Source organism: Mytilus trossulus, chromosome 11 (assembly GCF_036588685.1).
Source record: "Mytilus trossulus isolate FHL-02 chromosome 11, PNRI_Mtr1.1.1.hap1, whole genome shotgun sequence".
NCBI classification, from domain to species: Eukaryota; Metazoa; Mollusca; class Bivalvia; order Mytilida; family Mytilidae; genus Mytilus; species Mytilus trossulus.
In genome coordinates this window covers 6,161,949-6,183,012 of record NC_086383.1, presented here as the reverse complement: position 1 = coordinate 6,183,012, position 21,064 = coordinate 6,161,949, and the positions used below count along the sequence as shown (strand labels likewise).

The 21,064-nt window shown below is 31.9% G+C and overlaps 1 protein-coding gene across 1 annotated transcript; it reads left to right on the top strand.

Annotated features, from left to right (window-relative positions):
- Positions 1 to 14,555: 14,555 nt before the first annotated feature.
- Positions 14,556 to 16,712, top strand: LOC134691684 (uncharacterized). Its single transcript, XM_063552245.1, has 2 exons — positions 14,556 to 15,015; positions 15,884 to 16,712. The coding sequence occupies exons 1-2, from the start codon at positions 14,564 to 14,566 to the stop codon at positions 16,293 to 16,295; spliced, it is 864 nt and encodes a 287-aa protein (XP_063408315.1). The 5' UTR covers positions 14,556 to 14,563; the 3' UTR covers positions 16,296 to 16,712.
- The last annotated feature ends 4,352 nt before the right edge of the window (positions 16,713 to 21,064 follow it).

The window sequence follows — 21,064 nt, the reverse complement described above, 5'->3', positions numbered from 1 at the left end:
AATACAACTAGAAGCTAGTTTGTAAGTTGAATTCAAAAGTGTAATTGGACGCCAATTTTTTAAGAACTGTTTTGACTTGCCTTCTTTTGGAATACATGTGATAACTCCCTGCCTCTGTGTGACAGACATTTCCCCTATCTGATATGAATAATTTATTGACCTCAAAACAAACTTTCCAATTTCTATCCAAAATACTTTGAAAAATTCTGCAGTAAAACCATCTGACCCAGGACTTTTATTATTTTTCATCCTTTTCAAAGCTTGTGTTAATTCAGCAAAAGAAATGTTACCTTCTAATGATTCTTTTTCGATATCATTTAATTTAGATGTCAAAGATGGCAATTCCCTTGATAGGTTTACTTTTTTAAGACATTCTTGTCTTTTGTAAAGTTTCTCATAAAATATGTTTGATTGTTTTAAGATTTCTTTTTGATTTTCTACTACAGTATTTTCCCCAGTAACTAGTTTTTTAATAGTTTTATTGACAAAGTTTTGTGTTTCTAAATTACAAAAGAAATTTGTTGGCCTCTCTCCTTCTTCAATCTATTGGGTTCTTGACCTAACATATTGACTTTTAACCTTGTTCTGTCTCAAAATTTTAAGTTGACATTTTTTGGCTTCTATTTCATCAAGCGTGTCCTCTATACTTACCTCATTTCCTAATTTTGGATCTCCCCAGTCAGTTTGATTTCCTGTTTTGTCCTTTCTTTTTTTATAAATGTTGAATAAGAAATAGTCTTACCTCTAATCTCAAGAACAATAATTGATCATTAATTGAAAAATCAATTTCTAAATTATCAATACAATGTAAAGCATCCCCTCTTTGCACTGGAGTTTTATATTGCTCAACTGTGTTAGTAATTTGTTGTTTAATTAGTTTTACATATTCAGGATCTTGAAGGAGAGAGTTATTGAATTTCCAGAGGCCTCTGCCTTTTACAAATTCATTTATTTTTAAAGTTAAAATCACTGGTGAATGATCTGACCTGTAGCTATTACCAATGTTTACTTCACAAATGTCATCTATAAGGCTTTCAGAAATCAAAAAGAAATCTAATCTAGATTGTTTAAAAGGGGTTTTCCTTCTCTATGTAAACCTTTTAACATCAGGGTATATTTCTCTGAATGGGTCAACAAGATTCTTATATTCTTTAATTTCTAAAATTTTCTCTCTAGATCTTGGATTGTTTATATTTATATAGTTATGTTTATCAAGGTTGAAATTTTGAACAAGATTAAAGAACCCACAAATAATACAGAGCTGATTTCCAAAGAAATATATAGCTTCTGTTAATTTGTGATAGAAGCAAGGAGTATCAATATTCGGCCCATAAACATTTATCAGAGTAAATCTCTTGTCTTCAATATTAAGATCCAATCCCCCCAGATTGCCATCTCCATCTTTTTAGCTTTGTGTATTTTATAGTCAAAATTATTTTTAAAAAGTATAGCAACTCCTCTTTTGTTTGAAGAAAATGAGTTGAAAACACAATGGCCTTTCCATTGGTTTTTATCCAAACTTCATATTGTTCTATAAAGTGTGTATCCTGGAGACAATATATATTTAAATCTTTTGAATTAAGATAATCAAAAATATCTCCCCGTTTTTCCTTCATGTGAAGTCCTTGACAGTTTTAGGACATTATTTTAATGTTTTTTTTCCTTCAATCATAATATTTGTTCTTCAACTGTGAAGTATGCTATTTGTAAAAACAAAGGAAAACATAGTTCATGCGAGACAACAAGACTGATTTCATAATGTTTCACTTCCTAAAAAATATATTCATACATGTATATATGCCAAATACCAGAAATCCTTGTTTTGTAAAAAATATATACATAAAATAAACAAACAAAAAAGAAAAAGAAACCCATTTAAAATATATAATATGAAATTAAGATATTTCACATAATAATGTAGATTGATCTGTGTTCTATGGGAGATAACTCAATTTGTTTTAGATCAAAATTAGGCCAGACTAAGTTTTGTACTGATCTACATAATAATATGTATTACATCTCAATATTTAAACACCATTTCTTACAAACTTATAATTAATAAATTAGGTTTAAACATTAAATAAATGTTAGCTTTTCTTGTTTCTGACTTTTAATCGTTTATTCGAATCTGCATTTTTTATCCATATATATGGTACATGGTATAGTCAATATTTTCTTTTACTGATTACAGTATGATTGATATCTCACTACACGAAAAGGCAGATTTACAACAATTTGGACAGTCATGTAAATGTTTGACAAATGTAACTACTTTTCTGCAAGATATATTTGCGGACCTGCTAATGTATATGTAAATGTATTATTCCTTTGACATTATTTAGGAGGTAGTCAAAGATATGCTAAAGATAATTATTTTATTTCCATAACTTTAGATCTGTTACCGAAATATTTATAAAGAACTGCATTTAGTTTTTCCTTGTTTTATGCTATTTGTGTTGTTTTGTATACTTTTAGGCGTGTGTATATATATATTTAACATGTAAGAAAATTGATATGAGATAGTAATGGTTTCAATTTATACCTTTTACTAGCACTTTCACAAGTGCTTTCAAAGAACTTCAGATGATGAAATATAACCATAATAATGTTTTTGTCTGTAATGTGTCAGTATATAATGCTCACAGTATTTCATTTATTTTATTTCATTTTTCCAGTATTTTTCAAGATGACAAAGTCTGTGAATTGCTGCCTTTGTAAGAACTTACTAGTGAGATGTATAGACAGGAAGACATACAGACAAAGACATTTCCCTGTTACTTATATAATGTATTATTCAATTACATTTCAATATTTAAAATGATATTTATTTTTAAAGATTTGATTGTTTTCTTCATACCAAATGATAACTGGTAACCACAGAGTTCATAAGATGACACAAAACATCTGCTTTTAAAAAAATGTGTAATGAAACAGAGGTAAAATAGTGTTGTCAACAAAAATGATTCATTGATGAATGAACAGAAAAAAAACTAATTAACATTTACCAAAATAAATTGACTAAAGGTTTGCAGTTTTATATTGCGAGTTTGATTGATAAAAAATAAACACCTGTGAATTTTCAATAGAAAAAAATGCAGTAAGTGTAATTTAAAAAAATACAGTCACGATTACCCAACTCATCTGTAAAAAAAACTGACACACAAAGAAAGGCAATGCTAAAACTATGCAAACATCTTCCTTTGCAACCAATGCACTTAATGTTAAATCTGTTGTTATTGTTAAAAAAGTAGTATATGCTGAAGAAATTATAAGATACACACATTGTTATGCATTTAGAATACTGCAGCTTATATATATATGAAAACAATCATTGACATATGGAAATCAATCATATATTTTTTATACACAAATGTATTTTTTTTTCTCAAAAAATGGTTATCATGCAAAATTGACAGTGCACGGTAGTTTAAGGTGATAAAACTAATCTGAAACTGATGCATAGGAAACCAAAGCTTGCACGAAGAAATTTTTTGTTGTTGTCATGCCATGAAAATGATATTTGAAAATACATATTTAATTGCTTGAAATAGTATGGTTGCTATGTGAAATACATGTAACTAGGTAGTTTTCAGCAAAATATCAGTCTGAAACTTATGATTGGAACAAACTAGCTTATTTGTATGAATGATAAGTTGTTAAACACCAAACATAAGTTATGGCTGCAATTACATACTTTAAATGCCTGAAATAGTATCGTTGCTTTGGAAAATACACGTTGCTTGGTAGATTTAATGGAAAATACCAATCTTAAAATTATTAATAGAAAATCTAGCCAGTAGGATTTAACTATTTATTTTTGGTTTTGTGATTTTGGTGGTATGTGCAACTACATACTTCATATGCCTAAAATAGTCCGGTTGCTATGCAAAATTCACGTTGCTAGGTAGTTTTTTTTTAGCAAAATTCAAGTCTGAAAGTGATGCATGGAACAAACTAGCTTGTTTGTATTAATTCTCTGTTGTTGTCATACACTTAATGTAACTTTTTTTGTGCAAATACATACATTAAATGCCTGTAATAGTGTGGTTGCTAAGCAAAATTAACTATATTCTGTAGTTGCTATACATAATACATTTATTTTCTTTGTTGAAGGAATCAAAAAACCTTAAACAGATTATCATTATAATATAGTTTAACATAATAAACCATAAAAAATCATTAAAAAAGAGATTTTTTGACGAAAGTACCTACCCATGGCTATTGATGGTATAAATATAAACAGGTTCTGAGAGGGGACCAACAATGACTCTTATCATACATCGTCCTTTCTCGACATATTCTCGACATTCTTATTTTTTCTCAGTATAGCTTGACATATTCTAAACATTTTTAATTATGTCTTACATTTACTTGACAGTTCTGAGTTTTACAAATCATGACCAATATTCATCATTTAACTTTAATCTTCATTTCTCTTTACATAATATACTGTTGTTTTAAGTTACACTTCTTACAATAAATATGAAAGTTAGACATGTGAAATTTGGTATTTAAATATTTTTACAAATGCATATATGGTATGAAATCTAATATATTAAATAATTTGATTGTGGGTGTGTTGATTTAAAACAATTAAGATGTGTTTTTTTTTAAAAATTACAAGTTTCCATTTCTAAAACTCCTATTACTTAAATGATTAAAACCAATCATACTGTAGACATATTTCATTCTACAATTATAATATTCAAGGTTAATATGGTAAATATTTATTTAAAAAAAATGTGGTTTATATAAATAGCAAATTATGATGATATACAAATCATTCATTTAACAGAAGAAACATGTGTGTAATGTCATCTGTTGGCAAATATATAAAGTATTACACACGGACAGGATGTTCCACACCACAGAATACACGCCAATGTCAAATAGAATTACTGATATATCTGTAATCAGCCATACAACTTATCAGTTGTCGACCAATCAAAAGATTAAAAGAAAATTATTATCTACTCCAGGAATGATAAAAAAATATTCATAATAAGTCCCATCAATGATTTCTATAAAATCACTGGTCTTATGAAGTGGATCTCAAACAGACATGCATAATATAGTTGTAAACATTTTTTTTGAATGAAATGTTTATATATGGGTTGTTCTAAAACATGAATAAGGTTTTTGAATCAAGTTGAGAACGAATTCTTTGATCTACACGAAAGCATCCCCTCTGGTCACAATTTATAACTGCCTTCTGGACACTTATTTTAGTAAAGCAAATTTGACTGGCAGTTTTGCAAAATGGCAAAAATATAAATGCTGTTTGTCATTTACTTCCAAGTGAAAACAATTAATTATACATTAAAAAAAAATTAAATCAAAAGTAAACTACATGGGGAATTATAAAGGGTATTCCAACTTAGGTGCACAAAAAGGGTATCTTACTATACCAAATTAATCCTTCTGCAAAGTTTAGTTTACCCATAATAAAACAGGTATATAACAGTTATAGAATGTCATAAACAGTGCAAAATAACTCCGGACACATTTCAGGCGAAATGTATACTGTTGAGATAGTGTCAAGACATATTTAAGACTGTCAAGAATGTATCGAGACATATTCAGACATTATCTAGAATGTCAAGAATATGTCAAGACACATTCAGACATTATTGGTCTTTTGAAAAATGCGTGTTGTTTAAATATACTTTTTTCACGTTTTTGATCTTTTGGAAAATGTTGTTTGTGCTGTTTTTAGATCCTTCTACAACGAAATTTGTTTGACATGCACACGTATAAAAATTGCGGTTTTTATCCAACGCAATCATAGGTTTGAACGTAGTTTTCAATTTAGACTCGTTTATATTTTGTTTGGGCATGTATCATATTTTCCCTCCGGTTTATATGATCCGTTCATCCTATATTGTCTCTTAAAATTCAAGAGTCAATCTTAAATTGCGAGTAAATTATATGGCCTTCCAAATACCGTTTCGATCCCTAACATCACTGAAGAGACATAAATTGTCGAAATCTAGATCTGGTGTACTAAAGAAATATTGATACCGAATGTTTGTGGCACAACATCGTAGCCACTAGTTAACAATTTTTTTTCTGTGACGTATTAAATTTATATTCAGATCCATTTTGTTACATCTTGTGATCAATTTTATTTGGCAATCGTCAATGGCAGTCAGCAGGGTTAAAGAACATCAGTTGTTCGACCTGTTAGTCAAATGCGTTTTGTTTAAATATACCTTTTCACATTTTTGTCTTTTGGAAAATGTTGTTTGTGCTGTTTTTAGATCCTTCTACAACGAAATTTGTTTGACATGCACACGTATAAAAATTGCGGTTTTTATCCAACGCAATCATAGGTTTGAACGTAGTTTTCAATTTAGACTCAAGAATATGTAGGGATACACCTGTGATAAATGCGTGATTACTGCATGTTAAAGGCATGGTGCCTTTATTTAATATTTTTCGAAACGTCCTCCTATTTGTCCAATTACCATGATCGTTGACATGTATCTAAGTTCTAATGTGAATTGAATAGGTTATACATTGGTTTTCCATATATATACACAGGCAAATCTTGCTCAGGTAAATTTCATGTGAGGTTCACTTTAAACAAGCTTATTCATGAAACTGACGTTCAATTACTGTGAATTGAGCTCAGCTAACATAAAGTTCATGTTATTTTTTTCATGTGAAGAATCGAGCATTCGTATTAATTTTTCTAATCACACAAATTCACAGTACTTGAACATAAGTCAATGCTGATCTAGTGCACATTCTATTTCGATATAAGTAAATATTCTTCTTGGTCTTGACTATGTGTTCATGCTTCAATTGTATTTTACTTTCTTGATCCTTAACAATACACATCCCAACTCACAATATCTTCAATGCAAGAGATACATGTAAGATGTAAAAAAACGTCCCCCTTTCCCTTATTCCAAAAATGATCTCAATTCAAAATTCTAATGGAGTTTGCAACAATAACTACTCATTTAAATACATCATAAAATAGTAATATATAAAATGTCATACAGTCATGGTTAGAATTAATATTAATTAATAGTAACTTCTAAAAAAACAATTAATTGGGAATGTGTCCAAAAGGATACAGATGATGCCCCCGCTAGCATTTAACGTTATAAAGGGACATAACTCAAGAACTGTAAAAGTGAAGCTGCCAAAAATTGAACTTAAACTGAGTTGAGAGGTAATAAGCATTATATACACATTTCACTAAATTTAGTTGAGACACACTTCAGTTAAGAGAACAGAAACTAAAAAAATCTTCAATTTTCCCACTTGTTAAGGGGCATAACCCTAGAATTGAATTCAAAGTGATTGTAAACACTGAATGGTGAAGATTGCTTTAATCTATCAGTTGGTATTTAATTGAATATTGCATTGTTTATTGTATATAGCCGACAACGTATACCAATAACCGAACGCAAATCTTGCGGTCGTATAAAAAACGGGGACCAAATTAAAAAAAAATTATTACAGGGTTTGAATCAGCATATTAAAGAACCCCAAGAATTCAAGAATAAAACCCCATTGAAATTGGTCTAGAAATAAGCAATTCATACAAAATATTAGAAAAGTGTTGTTTTTTAATTCATAAACAGTTTGTGCCATAACCCCCAAAATCAATCCCAACCTTTTTTTGTATGGAACCTTGTGGTACAATTTCAGAAAGATCCATACACTTATACACAAGTAATAGTCTCGAACCTAGGAAAATACTTATTTTGATCCCTTTTGGGCTCATTGTTCCTAAACTGTTGGGACCATAACCCCAAAACCAAAAAAACCCAATCTTCCTTTTGTGGGTTCAAACCTTGTATTTAGATTTCATAGAGATCCATTTACTTAAACTAAAGTTATTATACGGAAACTATGTCCAGTGGCAAATATTTTATGTATTCAAAACAAGAACAACTTGTCAATTCAGAATATGCATTGTGTAGGACAGTCTGACTAGGTACGTTTGTAATATAAATGCTATGATTATTTGAACTTCTGAGTGTGTGTGTGTGGAGCAGAAGGGATCAGGGTAAGGATGCCTTGAAGCATACTTGACCTTATGAAAGAGAGAAAAATAAGCAAGTGTAGTGAGTGATGTACGATTATACTTGAAACAGTTTTAAATAGAGTGCATCAAATTATTTATATTTACTGCAATTCTGCAGATGAACATACTTTGATATAAGTTCTTTTTGCATGACATTCACACATACATGTACAGTTCATGTTTACCAGTTGTTTTAATACTGTAATTTCCATTCTTTTGGTAAAAAGCTAAAATTGAGTAAAAAATTAAATTATTTAATCAAAAAGTCTCTACAAAAACTATACGTAGTATGAACATATTGAACTGATGCTCACTAATTTATACCTTTACAGTACTATATGTACTTTTACTTTTGAGTGAATGCAAAGAACATGTAAGAAAGAAGACCAACAACTTAGCTAATAAATAGATATACAGTATGAATTTTCTGGTTTTAATTTATTTATTCTGCTGTATACAGTTGAGAAATCGTTCTAGACATTAAATACTGTCAGATGTTTATTAGATCATGTTTTGCTGTTTTAAGTTAATAGGCAAAAATGCTAAAATACACCATTTGGATCATGTTGATATAGGAAAGACTAAACTCGTGAACATAACTTGTTGTTATGTGTGTTATAATCCGTACTTCAGTCATTTAACAAAAGAACAACCTTTCAATGTATATGTATCTTGCCAATGTGTAAATAAATTTACTGTCAAAAACACGTCTTGTGTGTGTTTTTGAAAGATGCATTTTGTCTTTGTAATCACTGTATAGATCTGGTGAGTTAAGCCCTTTTCACATCAATATACATGTACCAGGTTTGGTGGGTTTGGCACCACAAACTGCTAGCTATATAGTATAGCCCCCATCACATCCTTCAATTAGTATGTGCCTGTCCCATGTCAAAAGTCTGTAATTCAGTGGTGCAGATTTGCTTTTGTTGTTGTGTATCATACATGTCATATTTTGTATATACACTGTAAATTAGTTTGTTAGTTAGTATTCCTTTTGAGTTGTTTTGCAAATCTTTCGTTTTCATTTAGGGTCTTTTTATATACCTGACTACTGTAAATTCAGAAATTATTGCGAGGTTTTCATTATTGCTAAAATGGGACAGAGTTGTAAACGCAATAATTTAAACTCGGATTTTGAAATATCTTTTATGAATTTAACAGGATTTATCACAAAATCGTAAAATTTAAACTTGCATTTAAGTCTTAAATGATAAATCAGAGGCGGATTTAGAGGGGGCCAGGGGCCCTGGCCCCCTTTTCTGGGAAAAAAAATTGTTGATTATATAGGGAATCACTGAATCATGACCGGATCGGGCCCCCTCTTAGGCAGTCAGTGGGCCCCCACTTATGAAAACTGAAAAATGGTAATGGTGGCAATAATAAATGCACATAATTTTTCAGAATTTACAGTTTATATGGTATAATGTATGGGCTTTGCTCATGGTTAAAGGAGGAATGGTGACCTATAGTTGGTAACTTTGATGTCATTTGATCTCTGATGGAGAGTTGTATTTTCTCATTAGTGTAAACAATTTAGACTGTTTTATTAGTATTAGGATAGGAAAACAAGTGAATTTTCACTTTTACAAATTCCTCTCTTTTCTTATTGGCAATCATACTACATTTTCTTATTTTTATATTTACATTACGTACATGTAAAGTAGACCTTTCATCTTCTTGAGCGGTCTACTTCCTCAGTTCACCAAGGGGGTCCTAAAAGCATGATTTTGGGTTGGCCAAAAAACCTGTAAGATATATTATGATACAATTAAAAAGTTTCTTTGCAATTATTTGGCAAATCACTAAAAATATTAATCATGCAAGAGTGAGTTCCAATAAATACATACATTTCCTCAGTTGACAAGGTAAGGAGGAATCGATCCGCAAAATTGAATTGGATCAACAAAGGTCTGATTTACTACAATGTTGTCGTTAATAGAACGACACCATCTCAAATTCGCCGTTTTACAGTGATGTTATCCGAATTTGAATCGAACAGGCAACTTATTAACTTCCAATTTGTAGCCATGACATCTTTATATCTAATTTATAGAAAACCTCATCTGCTCTATCTCAAAATATGGACAATTTTATGTATAAGGCGTCTTGAAATCTTTTGACAGCTTCCGAAGTGCTAATTTTTAACCTTTTTTTCAGCTGGATCAAACTCTATATATAAATATAGCTTTCCTTAAAAATTAGGGACCCACATTTTTTAGAGTGTAATTTCATCCCCTTTCTTGCAATTTGAGGCATTAATCTTGGAGAAATAAATTTGGAAGGGGTATACAAATTAATTGCAAGTAACCCACTGTCAACACTAGGGACTATATTCGTGAACAACGAAGATCAAAGGACGACAATTGTGGCCTCAGTGCCTTTTCCTATCATAAAAAAGTGTCCTGCCCTCCACTGGCACCCTGCCCCTTTTGATTTCTAGCTGGAGCACTGTATATTGATGTTGTATTCATTTAGATTTTACCGATGACTGTTGGCAGGAGTATAATTAGGGATTGAAGTTCAAATTTGGGCATAGTAGCCCACGTGACATCTTATATTTTTTACACAATTTATAAAGTTCTAAAAAAGAAAAGCAGAAGTTTTAGAAGCCCACTTCAAATTTTATTTAACTGGATTTAATCAAAAGTTGCATAAGTGGGGTGAGTGGGTGAGTTGGTAAGGTAGTTACCACTTGGGTTTTCAAGGGTTTTTGGAGGGGGGCTATGATGAAAATGTTATCCTGTATTGCCGTAACTTTTTCTTTTTTTGGGGGGGGGGTGGGGGGGGGGACCCTGGCTTTTAGATTTTTACAAGAAACTCGTCCTTGATACTTCAATTTCATCCAACCCCATAAAATTCAAATGGTGGATGAATGAGACTAAGCTCCCTAAAAAAGAGTGGAGCAATTTAATAAAACAGGTCGTGTTGTTAGTGGGAGGTTTTACCAGTGGGGCGAGCTGACTTGCTTCCATTTTTGTCAGTTTTGGGTTGATTTTCAGGGGTTTACATACATGACGTCGATAACGTGACTATATATTTTTTCATGAAAGTATAGTACTAACATCGTCCTAAAAATGTGCATGATTATATTTACCTTTTATTGGACAAGTACAAAAAAGTGATTCGGACATCAAAACGATACTCTTTTGTTGCAATGACTCTAAAATAAATGTTTCGTTCTCCGGTTTCTCTTAGTTAATCGGTAATATAACCCATTTCAATATATCTGTGTTCAATAGATTTTTAAACCATCTGTTTGAAAAACCAAAGTTCTTTGTATCAACTGTCTGACCATCATTCAAACATCAGCAGACGAGCTTCCATTCGCGTCATATTGTAAGCTTCCTTAAACTTACCGTGGCGATCTCTTGCGAATATCAGTGTCGGCTAGACTAAGCATTTAGCAGTTGCTTCTGGTTCTAGGTATCGACTGCCAGACCCGGAACGAGGCTCTTCCGTCTTCCGGATCTGTCTCCTCCGCCAGTGGAGCACCACCGACGACCACGAGGTATTTCACTCCCCCCGACTTTATAAAAAAGGAGAAACCCCAGGAGAAAAAGAAAGGGTTATATTCTGGTGGGATATAAGTATGGGATACCATCAAAATATAGAAACCCTTAAATTAGAAATACAGTGGACCCGCCTAGTATGTTTTTTTAAGGTATCACTGAAGCATGATAGAGGCCCCTTCTACAGCAGTCCGTGGACAGTGGCGGATCCAGAAAATTTCATAAGTGGGGGCCAACTGACTGACCTAAGAGGGGGTCCGCTCCAGTCACGCTTCAGTGATACCCTATATAGGCAACCAAATTTGTTCCCTAAAAGGGGGGCCGGGCCGCCTGCCCCCCTAAATCCGCCTCTGGTGGACCCCTTATCAGAGGCGGATTTAAGGGAGACAAGGGGCCTTTCCCCCTTTTGGAGAAAAAACATTGATTGATTATAAAAGGAATCACTGAAGCATGACCGGAGCGGCCCCCCTTTTAGGCAGTCAATGGGCCCTCACTTATGAAAATTTCTATATCAGCCATTGCTTATGCAAATTGCTTGATCCGTCACTTGCACAATTTTAGTTTTATGTCATCGTAAGTCCTACGGGTTACTGTTGTTTTTATCTTTCCATTCTGTTGACTTTTCTTAATGTATTGAATTTATGGCTGTAATTAACCACTTCTTTAAATTGTATATAGTACCGTACGGAACGCAATATGTAGGCTAAGTGACTAGTGTTTGTCGTGATTTTAACACGATAGTAGTGTTTCTTTCCCCTAAACCTTATGAGCCGCATTGAACAAGATAGATTACCTCAGACCTCAAACAGTTACACTCTGAAACATTTTCAAGAACTTTCTATATGCTAATGTGTATTTTCTTGTTAGCATAGTTTTGTACTTTTGACAAATAATCAGAATGATCAACAATCATGTATTGGCTATGTTAATTTGTTGACGTTTGTTTGAACAACCAAACCAGGTAATTTTTAATTTATAAGATATGCAAATCTATAATCACGTGCCATAAATTACTGTATGAAGCACCTGTTTGTTCTGAAACTACTATAACACATATATGTGTAATTGTTATAGTATTCTTAGATTTGGTTTACGAATTATAAGTATTAAACATATTTTTCAAACTGGGGCTTTTACTTACAAACATAACCAAAGGACTTCAGCAGTTAGTGAGTTAATCGCCCTGGTTTATACATCAATAACCTCTAGAAAACATGTGTTTAGTTCTAGAATCATCAAGATATTACTGATAAAGCAATATTAGTTCTCAAATCAATCTTGCCAAGGTATCGAGGAATTTGAAATCAAAGATGTATACACACATATATATGTACTTATTCCACCCTTATGACTTAAAACTTTTTGTAGGTGCATCTAATCCACTATCAAGGGAGATAATTTATGCCAAATAAAAAGATAAGTATTAAAATCTTTTGATGATTATATGTGCCCTTTTATGAAAAATATTCAGACAAAGATTAACAGCTTTAATGATTAAATTCTTACATTAAAAAATGGAATAAATATACATAACATTCAGGTGAATTTGAATCTCATACTTGTATGTTACAAAAATTGAACTCAAGAATGTTAAATTTCTCTAATGAATTCCATGTTTTAATTCAGTTAACATTAAATATAACCTTTTCACATGAACTTTGTTATTGTGGATTGTTCACATGAATTAACTATTTACATGAATTTCACTGAAATGAGATTGTTTTTAACATGTTTAAAGTAAATTAAGATTTTCAATGGAATACATGTCTTGCAAGGTATAAGATTTATATCTTTTAATTTTTAATTATATTTTTTTTCATGTGAATTTCACGTGAATAATTTATTGTAAAGATCATGTGAAAAATTTTATTTAACTTCATGTCAACAAAATTTGCCTGTGTAATAAACACATGCGTTACACCTGCGTTTTATTATACATGTGTTACACATGCAAATATCGCATGTGTCACATGAGTTATCCAACAGATGCGTGACACAGGTGTATATATATATATGCAACGCATGATTCCCATGCACGGCAAGACACATGTGTATTACGCATGTAACACACCAGTGACACATTCGTTTTTAGGTACATTCGTGACACATGTGTGGCATTTTTGCCCAATATTGTACATAGTAAATGGAATTGGTTTAAGTGCCAATAAGACAACTTTTTTAAATGAGATAAAAAAAACAAATAAAGAAACAATAGTACACAAGACACAACATAGAAAACTAAAGACTAAGCAACACGAATCCACCAAAAACTGTGGATGATCTCAGGTGCTCCTGAAATGTAAGCAGATCCTGCTCCACATGTGACATCCGTCATATTGATCATGTTATTACAATCCTCGTAAATAGTAAAGTTTGAAAGGTAATATTCGTGAAAAGAGAATTGGATTTTAGTTAATTCATAATAAGGAACATATATACTACGAATTATCAATTAGTGACGGCGAAGGGATGATTTCAACTTCGCCATTTGGGACTTTTGGTTTGATAATCGACTTAAGCATGTCGATGCTTTAAAAGAAATTTCGGATTATATGTTTTAAAAAATTTCTTGAGTAGTAGGTGTAGCTTATTAAACAAATGTTAATAACAGAGTCGTGTTTCTTTAGAAAAAAAAACAAGGTGTTTTCATCATATTTACACACCTTGTTAACATACATAATTATAATGTTCAAAATTTCAGACAAAAGCAAGTTTCTTATAAATGCATTCGTTTACTATTAGTGATCATTATAAAACGAAAGACAATTTTATATTATTGTCCTAATACCTACGTCCTACTTTTATATATCAGATAATCGGTAAGATAAATTTATTACACCATCATGACCATGAGGCTAGTGAGCAATTATTATATATTTGTGCCAGTTATTCCTTTTGACTTCAAGCCTCTCTCGCTCTTGTCCCATATGGATTTACTGACCCTGAATGTATCGTTAACTGACACAAGCACACTGTGTAACCAATGATGCTTTTTTCAAATAGTTTAAGAATGGCGCAGGTGTTGGCAGTCCCAGGAGATGTTAGACATGGATTCGCCTATAAAACCACATTCCACCATGATTTTGGACGGTTTACTGCAATAGCATCGACAACCACGGGGAACATTTTATTATGTGACTATGATAAAAAAAATCTGCTTTTAGTCGGTCCTCTCGGAAAATACTTAAATAAGATTAATTTGGAAAGTGAACCATTTGATGTGGCTATTACAAGTCAGAATATAGGATATGTTACCCTACCAAACAAAAGATCTGTATTACAGATAGACCCGGACCGACTGGTTGTACTACATAACGTAGCAAACAACGACAAGTGGACTACCGTAATTTGTGTGTCAGCAGTACCGAATTCTGGAAGGGACACTGAAAACAAGGTTCCGTGTTATCTTGGCGTAAAAATGTATAGTTCTTTGTATGCATATCCAGTCAATAGCTATAACTTGTAAGTCGTTTTACTCGATCTTATTTTTAAAAACAAAATATTTTCTTATTTGTTTATATTTGAGATTAGTCAAGTTAGTAAGCAATTGTTTTTATATTTTATATCCTACAAATTATTATTATTATGTAATAATGACCATGATGACGGAGTTTTGGAAACAGTATAAATCTGACGTATACATGAAACACTGTAGGTAATTGATTCCTGAAAATTTTCGAGAAAAACAAAAAAATTTCACAGTGCTTGTTATAATGGTTTAAACCGTAAAAACATCTCATCTTTTATATACAAAAAAAAATAAAAATATGACAAAATCATAAAGAAAGAAATGTTCCCTTCCCAGAATTAACCTTTATAAAAGTGCATTAAACGATTTCCTTGACATGAAAAAGCTAGTTAGAAAGTAAAATCAAGTTAAAGTTTATTAACATTCAGAATTTCAAAATGTCATACAAAGTTAAGGTAACACAATATCATAAAACATGTCTGTTACAAATAATTCAACATATTTTAAACAATACATGTAATGTCAACAAAAAGTGCTCGGACATATAAAGCTTCCCAATTGAATAGAAAACGGCTAAAAGTACACTTTAAAAGTAAATTGGTTATTGCATCAACGTGCAATATAGCAGATGATAAAATCTTTGTGAGTTGAAGATCTATAATGTGCGTGATAAATCCAAATGTAATTTTGAGACGAGCTAATCTTAACTGCAAACGTTTTAACGGAGTTTGATTAAAAAACTGAAAACCAGAAATTCATATAATTATAAATAGGAAAGCCGTACAGTCGTCTCTTAGTTTAATTTACATTTTTTGTATATGTATACATGTGTATTTATATGTTTGTGTTTAACTTATTCAGATGGCTTTCAAACGAAAACATTACTGGTAGTGGATGTTCTATTGATTCTCGTGTAGTGAAGTTCCATTGTTTTAACGCTGGAACTTTTATTTCATGTATAGGCGGGCAGAACTATATCAAGATTTCAAAATGCACTTACCAGGGACATCCTTGTACTGAACAAATTGTCAACATTGAAACTATGGTTACGCCTACTGACGTGTGCTCTGATAACAATGGACACATCTACGTCAGTGGACAGGGTTCAAACAACATACACCGGTTGACACAGGACGGCAAGGTTCTAGATATACCATTGGACAGCAGACATCGTATCAAACAACCAGTTGCTTTATGTTTCAACCCAAACTATGATAAACTATATGTTGTTAATGAATGGGGAACATCGGTGTTGATTTTTGATGTTATTTGAGAAAAAGGATATAACCATGATAACTGTGAGAAGTCTCAATACTATTGATTTGAGAATTATAATTGTGTTAACGAAGTTTATTAATTATTGTATCACATGTATACAACGCGTTGACAATCTGGCGACAGCGAAATAATGTTAAGTGTCGCTTTCATAAAATTTCGATCTAAACAGATTTCAAATTTGTGGTTTTCGATGAGGTAGACCTTTTGTGATACTTGTTGTAAATCGATAATGTAAGATTATACAAAAAAGCAATTATACTGTATGCAATTTTTTTTTAAATACAAACAGGTTTAACCCCATCGCATATTGTGTTTTTACCAAGTCATGCACATTATATATTTGTGTTGTCTTGGTTTTATTAGGGGACATGCTATCTATAATGTCATTAAGTTAGGGGTCATGCTATCTATAATGTCATTAAGTTAGGAGTCATGCTATCTATAATGTCATTAAATTAACCAGCAACATACTATTTAGTTAAATCTATCTTTTTTTACTTCATTATATTATAATAATTTACATTTGTATATATAATCTAGTATGGTATTGCATCTATAAAACAAATTCCATTTGTGCAAGTAGTTTCTAAATCGACGTGTTGCTATGACCTGAGGTACAATGGAGATGGGTCAAGCATATATAACACAATTATGAATATGAGCGAAGACAAATAGTACACATTTGTGCATATAATATAGACAGCAATGCAACGATACAAAAATAAAACATTCGTGGTGGCATACAAACGACTGCATAACAACTTTGCCATTCGTACGTGCGTTTACTACACCAAGTTCTTAATCTTTTCAACATTTTAAAACTACAAAAGTTGTTCAAAGTTGAACTGAAACCCTGAAGAATCTGACATTTATTCAAATGTATGTTAACTACACCATGCATCAGTATAAAATATTTTTCAGATACATAGAAATAATGTAAAAATATCGTTTATTACTTTTTGACCATGTCACATATCTAGATCTATTTATCGTTTTTTTAACTTTAATGCTATCGAGCACTGAAGAGATTTCGAGATAAATCTCGGCAAAAGAGTACATATAACTCACATAATTCTTATTTTGAATTTTGAATTCCCGGATTTAAGTTCAGTTAAATCAATTTTTAGCTTAATAATCCAATTTTAAATCAGTTGAAATTTGCATCGTTGTTATAGTACAAGTATTACATTTATAATCTTAGAATAAGGCGCATAGTTGTCTCATAGACAGTTTTACCAAAATATGTTGGAATAGATACTATCTGTCTCTGTATTTTACATGATTTATGATTTAAATGTTCCAGTACTTATACTGATGGTGATTAGAGCATGCAGACATTTGACAAGGAAATTTGGTCCAAAGTCCAAATATGAGCATACATTTATTATCTTTCATTATTTGTACCATATACTATATATGTGATCGATAATTCAAAAACTTAGTGAATTGAAAGCATGGAAGTTTATCAAAAAATATCATCATTTGGTGGGTCAAACTATTTTGTACACTCACTGCTTTAGGTCATCTTGATTGTTTTTATTCTATGGTCTCTATTTTATTCAAATAAAATGCAAACAAATGTGTACGTTTCACAAAGTGTAAAACAATTTTAATATTCCAATTCTTTAAAGGCCTTCTTATTCCGTTGCATATTTGTAGGACTCAAATATATGGCGGGTTCCAAATCTATGGCAGCTTCCTAATATATTGCAAATGTGACGTTACAATGCCAAAAAACTCAAATCAATGGCAGATTTTTGTTTTCTTCAAATCTATGGCAGATATTGTTCATAACGTCACAATTGAATAACACCATATCACATCGTCGTCGCCGCTAACGATGGCAGAACCCAATGATTTGAACACAATTCAAAATGAAGGTATTTCTTTCGACAACAATTTAAGGATGGTTTATAAAAAGCCATGTAGTCATCTTTTATCCGAAAGAGAGGCAAAATGTGCTGTACCTGCCGAAGCTAGCTAAGAATAATGACACTGCGGCTGTTTTCGGTACCGGATATTTTAGAAAAAAATTTACGGCTGGAAAATTTTATAAAGTGAAAGATCAAATTACCAGATACCTTTTTGAATTAAACAGTCACCAAAAGATTTTTTTTTTTAGTATTAACGATGAAATAACATTTTTCTTTTTGATATTTATAAAAAGCTTTGATATTTATAAAAACCTGCATTCTTATTTTTTAAAGGACTTACTTGTTGATTTAATGAATGGGCTTAACACAGTGGCGGATCCAGGGGGGGGGGGGGGGGTCCGGGGTTTGGAACCCCCTTTTTTTGACGATCAATGCATTTGCATGGGGACATGTGGTAACCCCCCACCCCCCAATTATTTAAAATGGCTCGATCCGCCCCTGCAAACAGGTACCATGCACAGATTTTTTTAAAATTTTTAATCATTTCAATCTTTCAGGGAATTATTTAATAGGCGAAAAAAACAGCATCAAAGTCAAAAACATGTCTTTCTGTATTTGCTTAAAAAGAAGACCATATCAATTTTTTTTCAGAAGTAAAATAGCTAAAGGGACATTGATATTTGAACTATAGACATGTTCTGTTATGAGGACAATAATTATTAATTCATTTTTGATTTTGGGATGGGCAAGGACTTAAAAAAAAATTCAGAATTCATAAGACGTGCATTAACTTTTTTAATGAAACAAAATTAGGAATGCACCGGCCCATCCATTAAGGCCTTTGAAACAAGACAAAAGTAGAAATAAAGGTAACCCAGTACCATGCCAGAATGGATCAGAAAACAGTTCATATAATATAATACTCTTCTGCTGAAATATATGATAAAGCGTATACAACATGGCAAAATCCGTATCACATGCCGTATCACCCTAAAGGCCCTTGGGGTGATATTGGTGTTTAGTGATGATACGACATATGATTCTGATTTTGCCATGTGTTATTCTCTATATATAATAGAAGATGCCGAATCATTATCAGGGAGATATATCTTCACGAGAGACACAATCACATAGAAATTAACAACTATAGGTCATCATACGGCGTATAAAATGAGCAAAGTCAGATATAATTGGCCCCGACGTGACAAATGTAAAATATCTTAAACGAGAAATGTACAAATTACATGAACGAAAACATAATATGTAACACAGCATATACTGTTTTCCCATTATATCAAATTTAAGTTAATTGACTTCAATGTGTATATACCAATGAAATCATGTTACATTTGATTAACAACTAATGCAAATCAAAATTAATCTTTGCAGCCTGTGTTTTATGATTTTCTTCACAAACTCGATATTGGTATTACAACTGTTTTTCGTTTTGGACATCAAAGGTATCAAAGAACACATATGATATTTTCTTTTGTACTTACCCTATTCAGACATTTAAAACCTTTTCCGGGATCTTTTTTTTTTTAGAAATGTGCTACATATGAAAGTGATCGATTTAGAGAGAAGGTTGGTGTTTTATACTTTTTCGACAAATGGTTTTGGATTTCAATTTAAGAACATTAGTACGTTTTTTTAACGTTAATGGTAAGGTAAGGAACATTTATTGTTCGCAGTAACAAATCACAAGTATTTATCCACTTGTAGGCTGTCAAAACATTTTATTAACATTTTTGGCGAAGGTTTCATTAATGTAAAAAGCCAAGCAATGCCTCATTCAACGTAAATTCTGTAAGCGTTTTAAGAATGTTATTCAACATTCAGAACTACATCATAAAACTAATCAACTTTTTTTTCATGAGCAACACGACGGGTGCCACATGTTGAGCAGAACCTGAAATCTTTGGTTGGGTTTGTGTTGTTGTTATATCCCTAATCATGACATTTTTTCACGCATTGTTGTCTTGCTGTCAATATAATGGAATTTGATGCGACTGTCGTACAAGTAAGAGGTTAAGTGCTATAAAACCAGGTTCGATCCACATTTTTTTCTACAATTGAAAATACCTGTACCAAGTCAGGAATATGACAGTTCTTGTCATTTGTTTGATGTATTTTGTCATTTAATTTTGCCATTTGTTTTGGAAGTTTCCAATTGAATTTTCCTCGCAGTTGAGTATTTTCGTGGATTTACTTTTTCAGACACTATAAGACTTTTGTTAAGGGGTTTCGAAACGTTTTTGTAAATTGATACTTGAAAATGATAACAATTTCGGATCTGCACATTTACGTCATTGAAAGCGGTGTTTAGTAGAATGATTGTAAAAACATGATTTTCCTTCATTCTTCAGAGAAAAGTTTGTTACAACTCAACTTTGATAAAATCAACGGCATAACATTAAAATATCTGTAGTTTTAGACAGTAAATGTGTTCGATTCTAACCAGATATTCTTTAGTAAAATTGAGAATGGAAATGGGGAATGTGTCAAAGAGACAACAACCCGACCAAATAAAAAAACAACAGCAGAAGGTCACCAACAGGTCTTCAATGTAGCGAGAAATTCCCGCACCCGGAGGCGTCCTTCAGCTGGCCCCTAAACAAATACATACTAGTTCAGTGATAATGAACGCCATACTAATTTCCAAATTGTACACAAGAAACTAAAATTAAAACAATACAAGACTTACAAAGGCCAGAGGCTCCTGACTTGGGACAGGCGCAAAAATGCGGCGGGGTTAAACATGTTTGTGAGATCTCAACCCTCCCCCTATACCTCTAACCAATGTAGAAAAGTAAATGCATAACAATACGCACATTAAAATTCATTTCAAGAGAAGTCCGAGTCTGATGTCAGCAGATGTAACCAAAGAAAA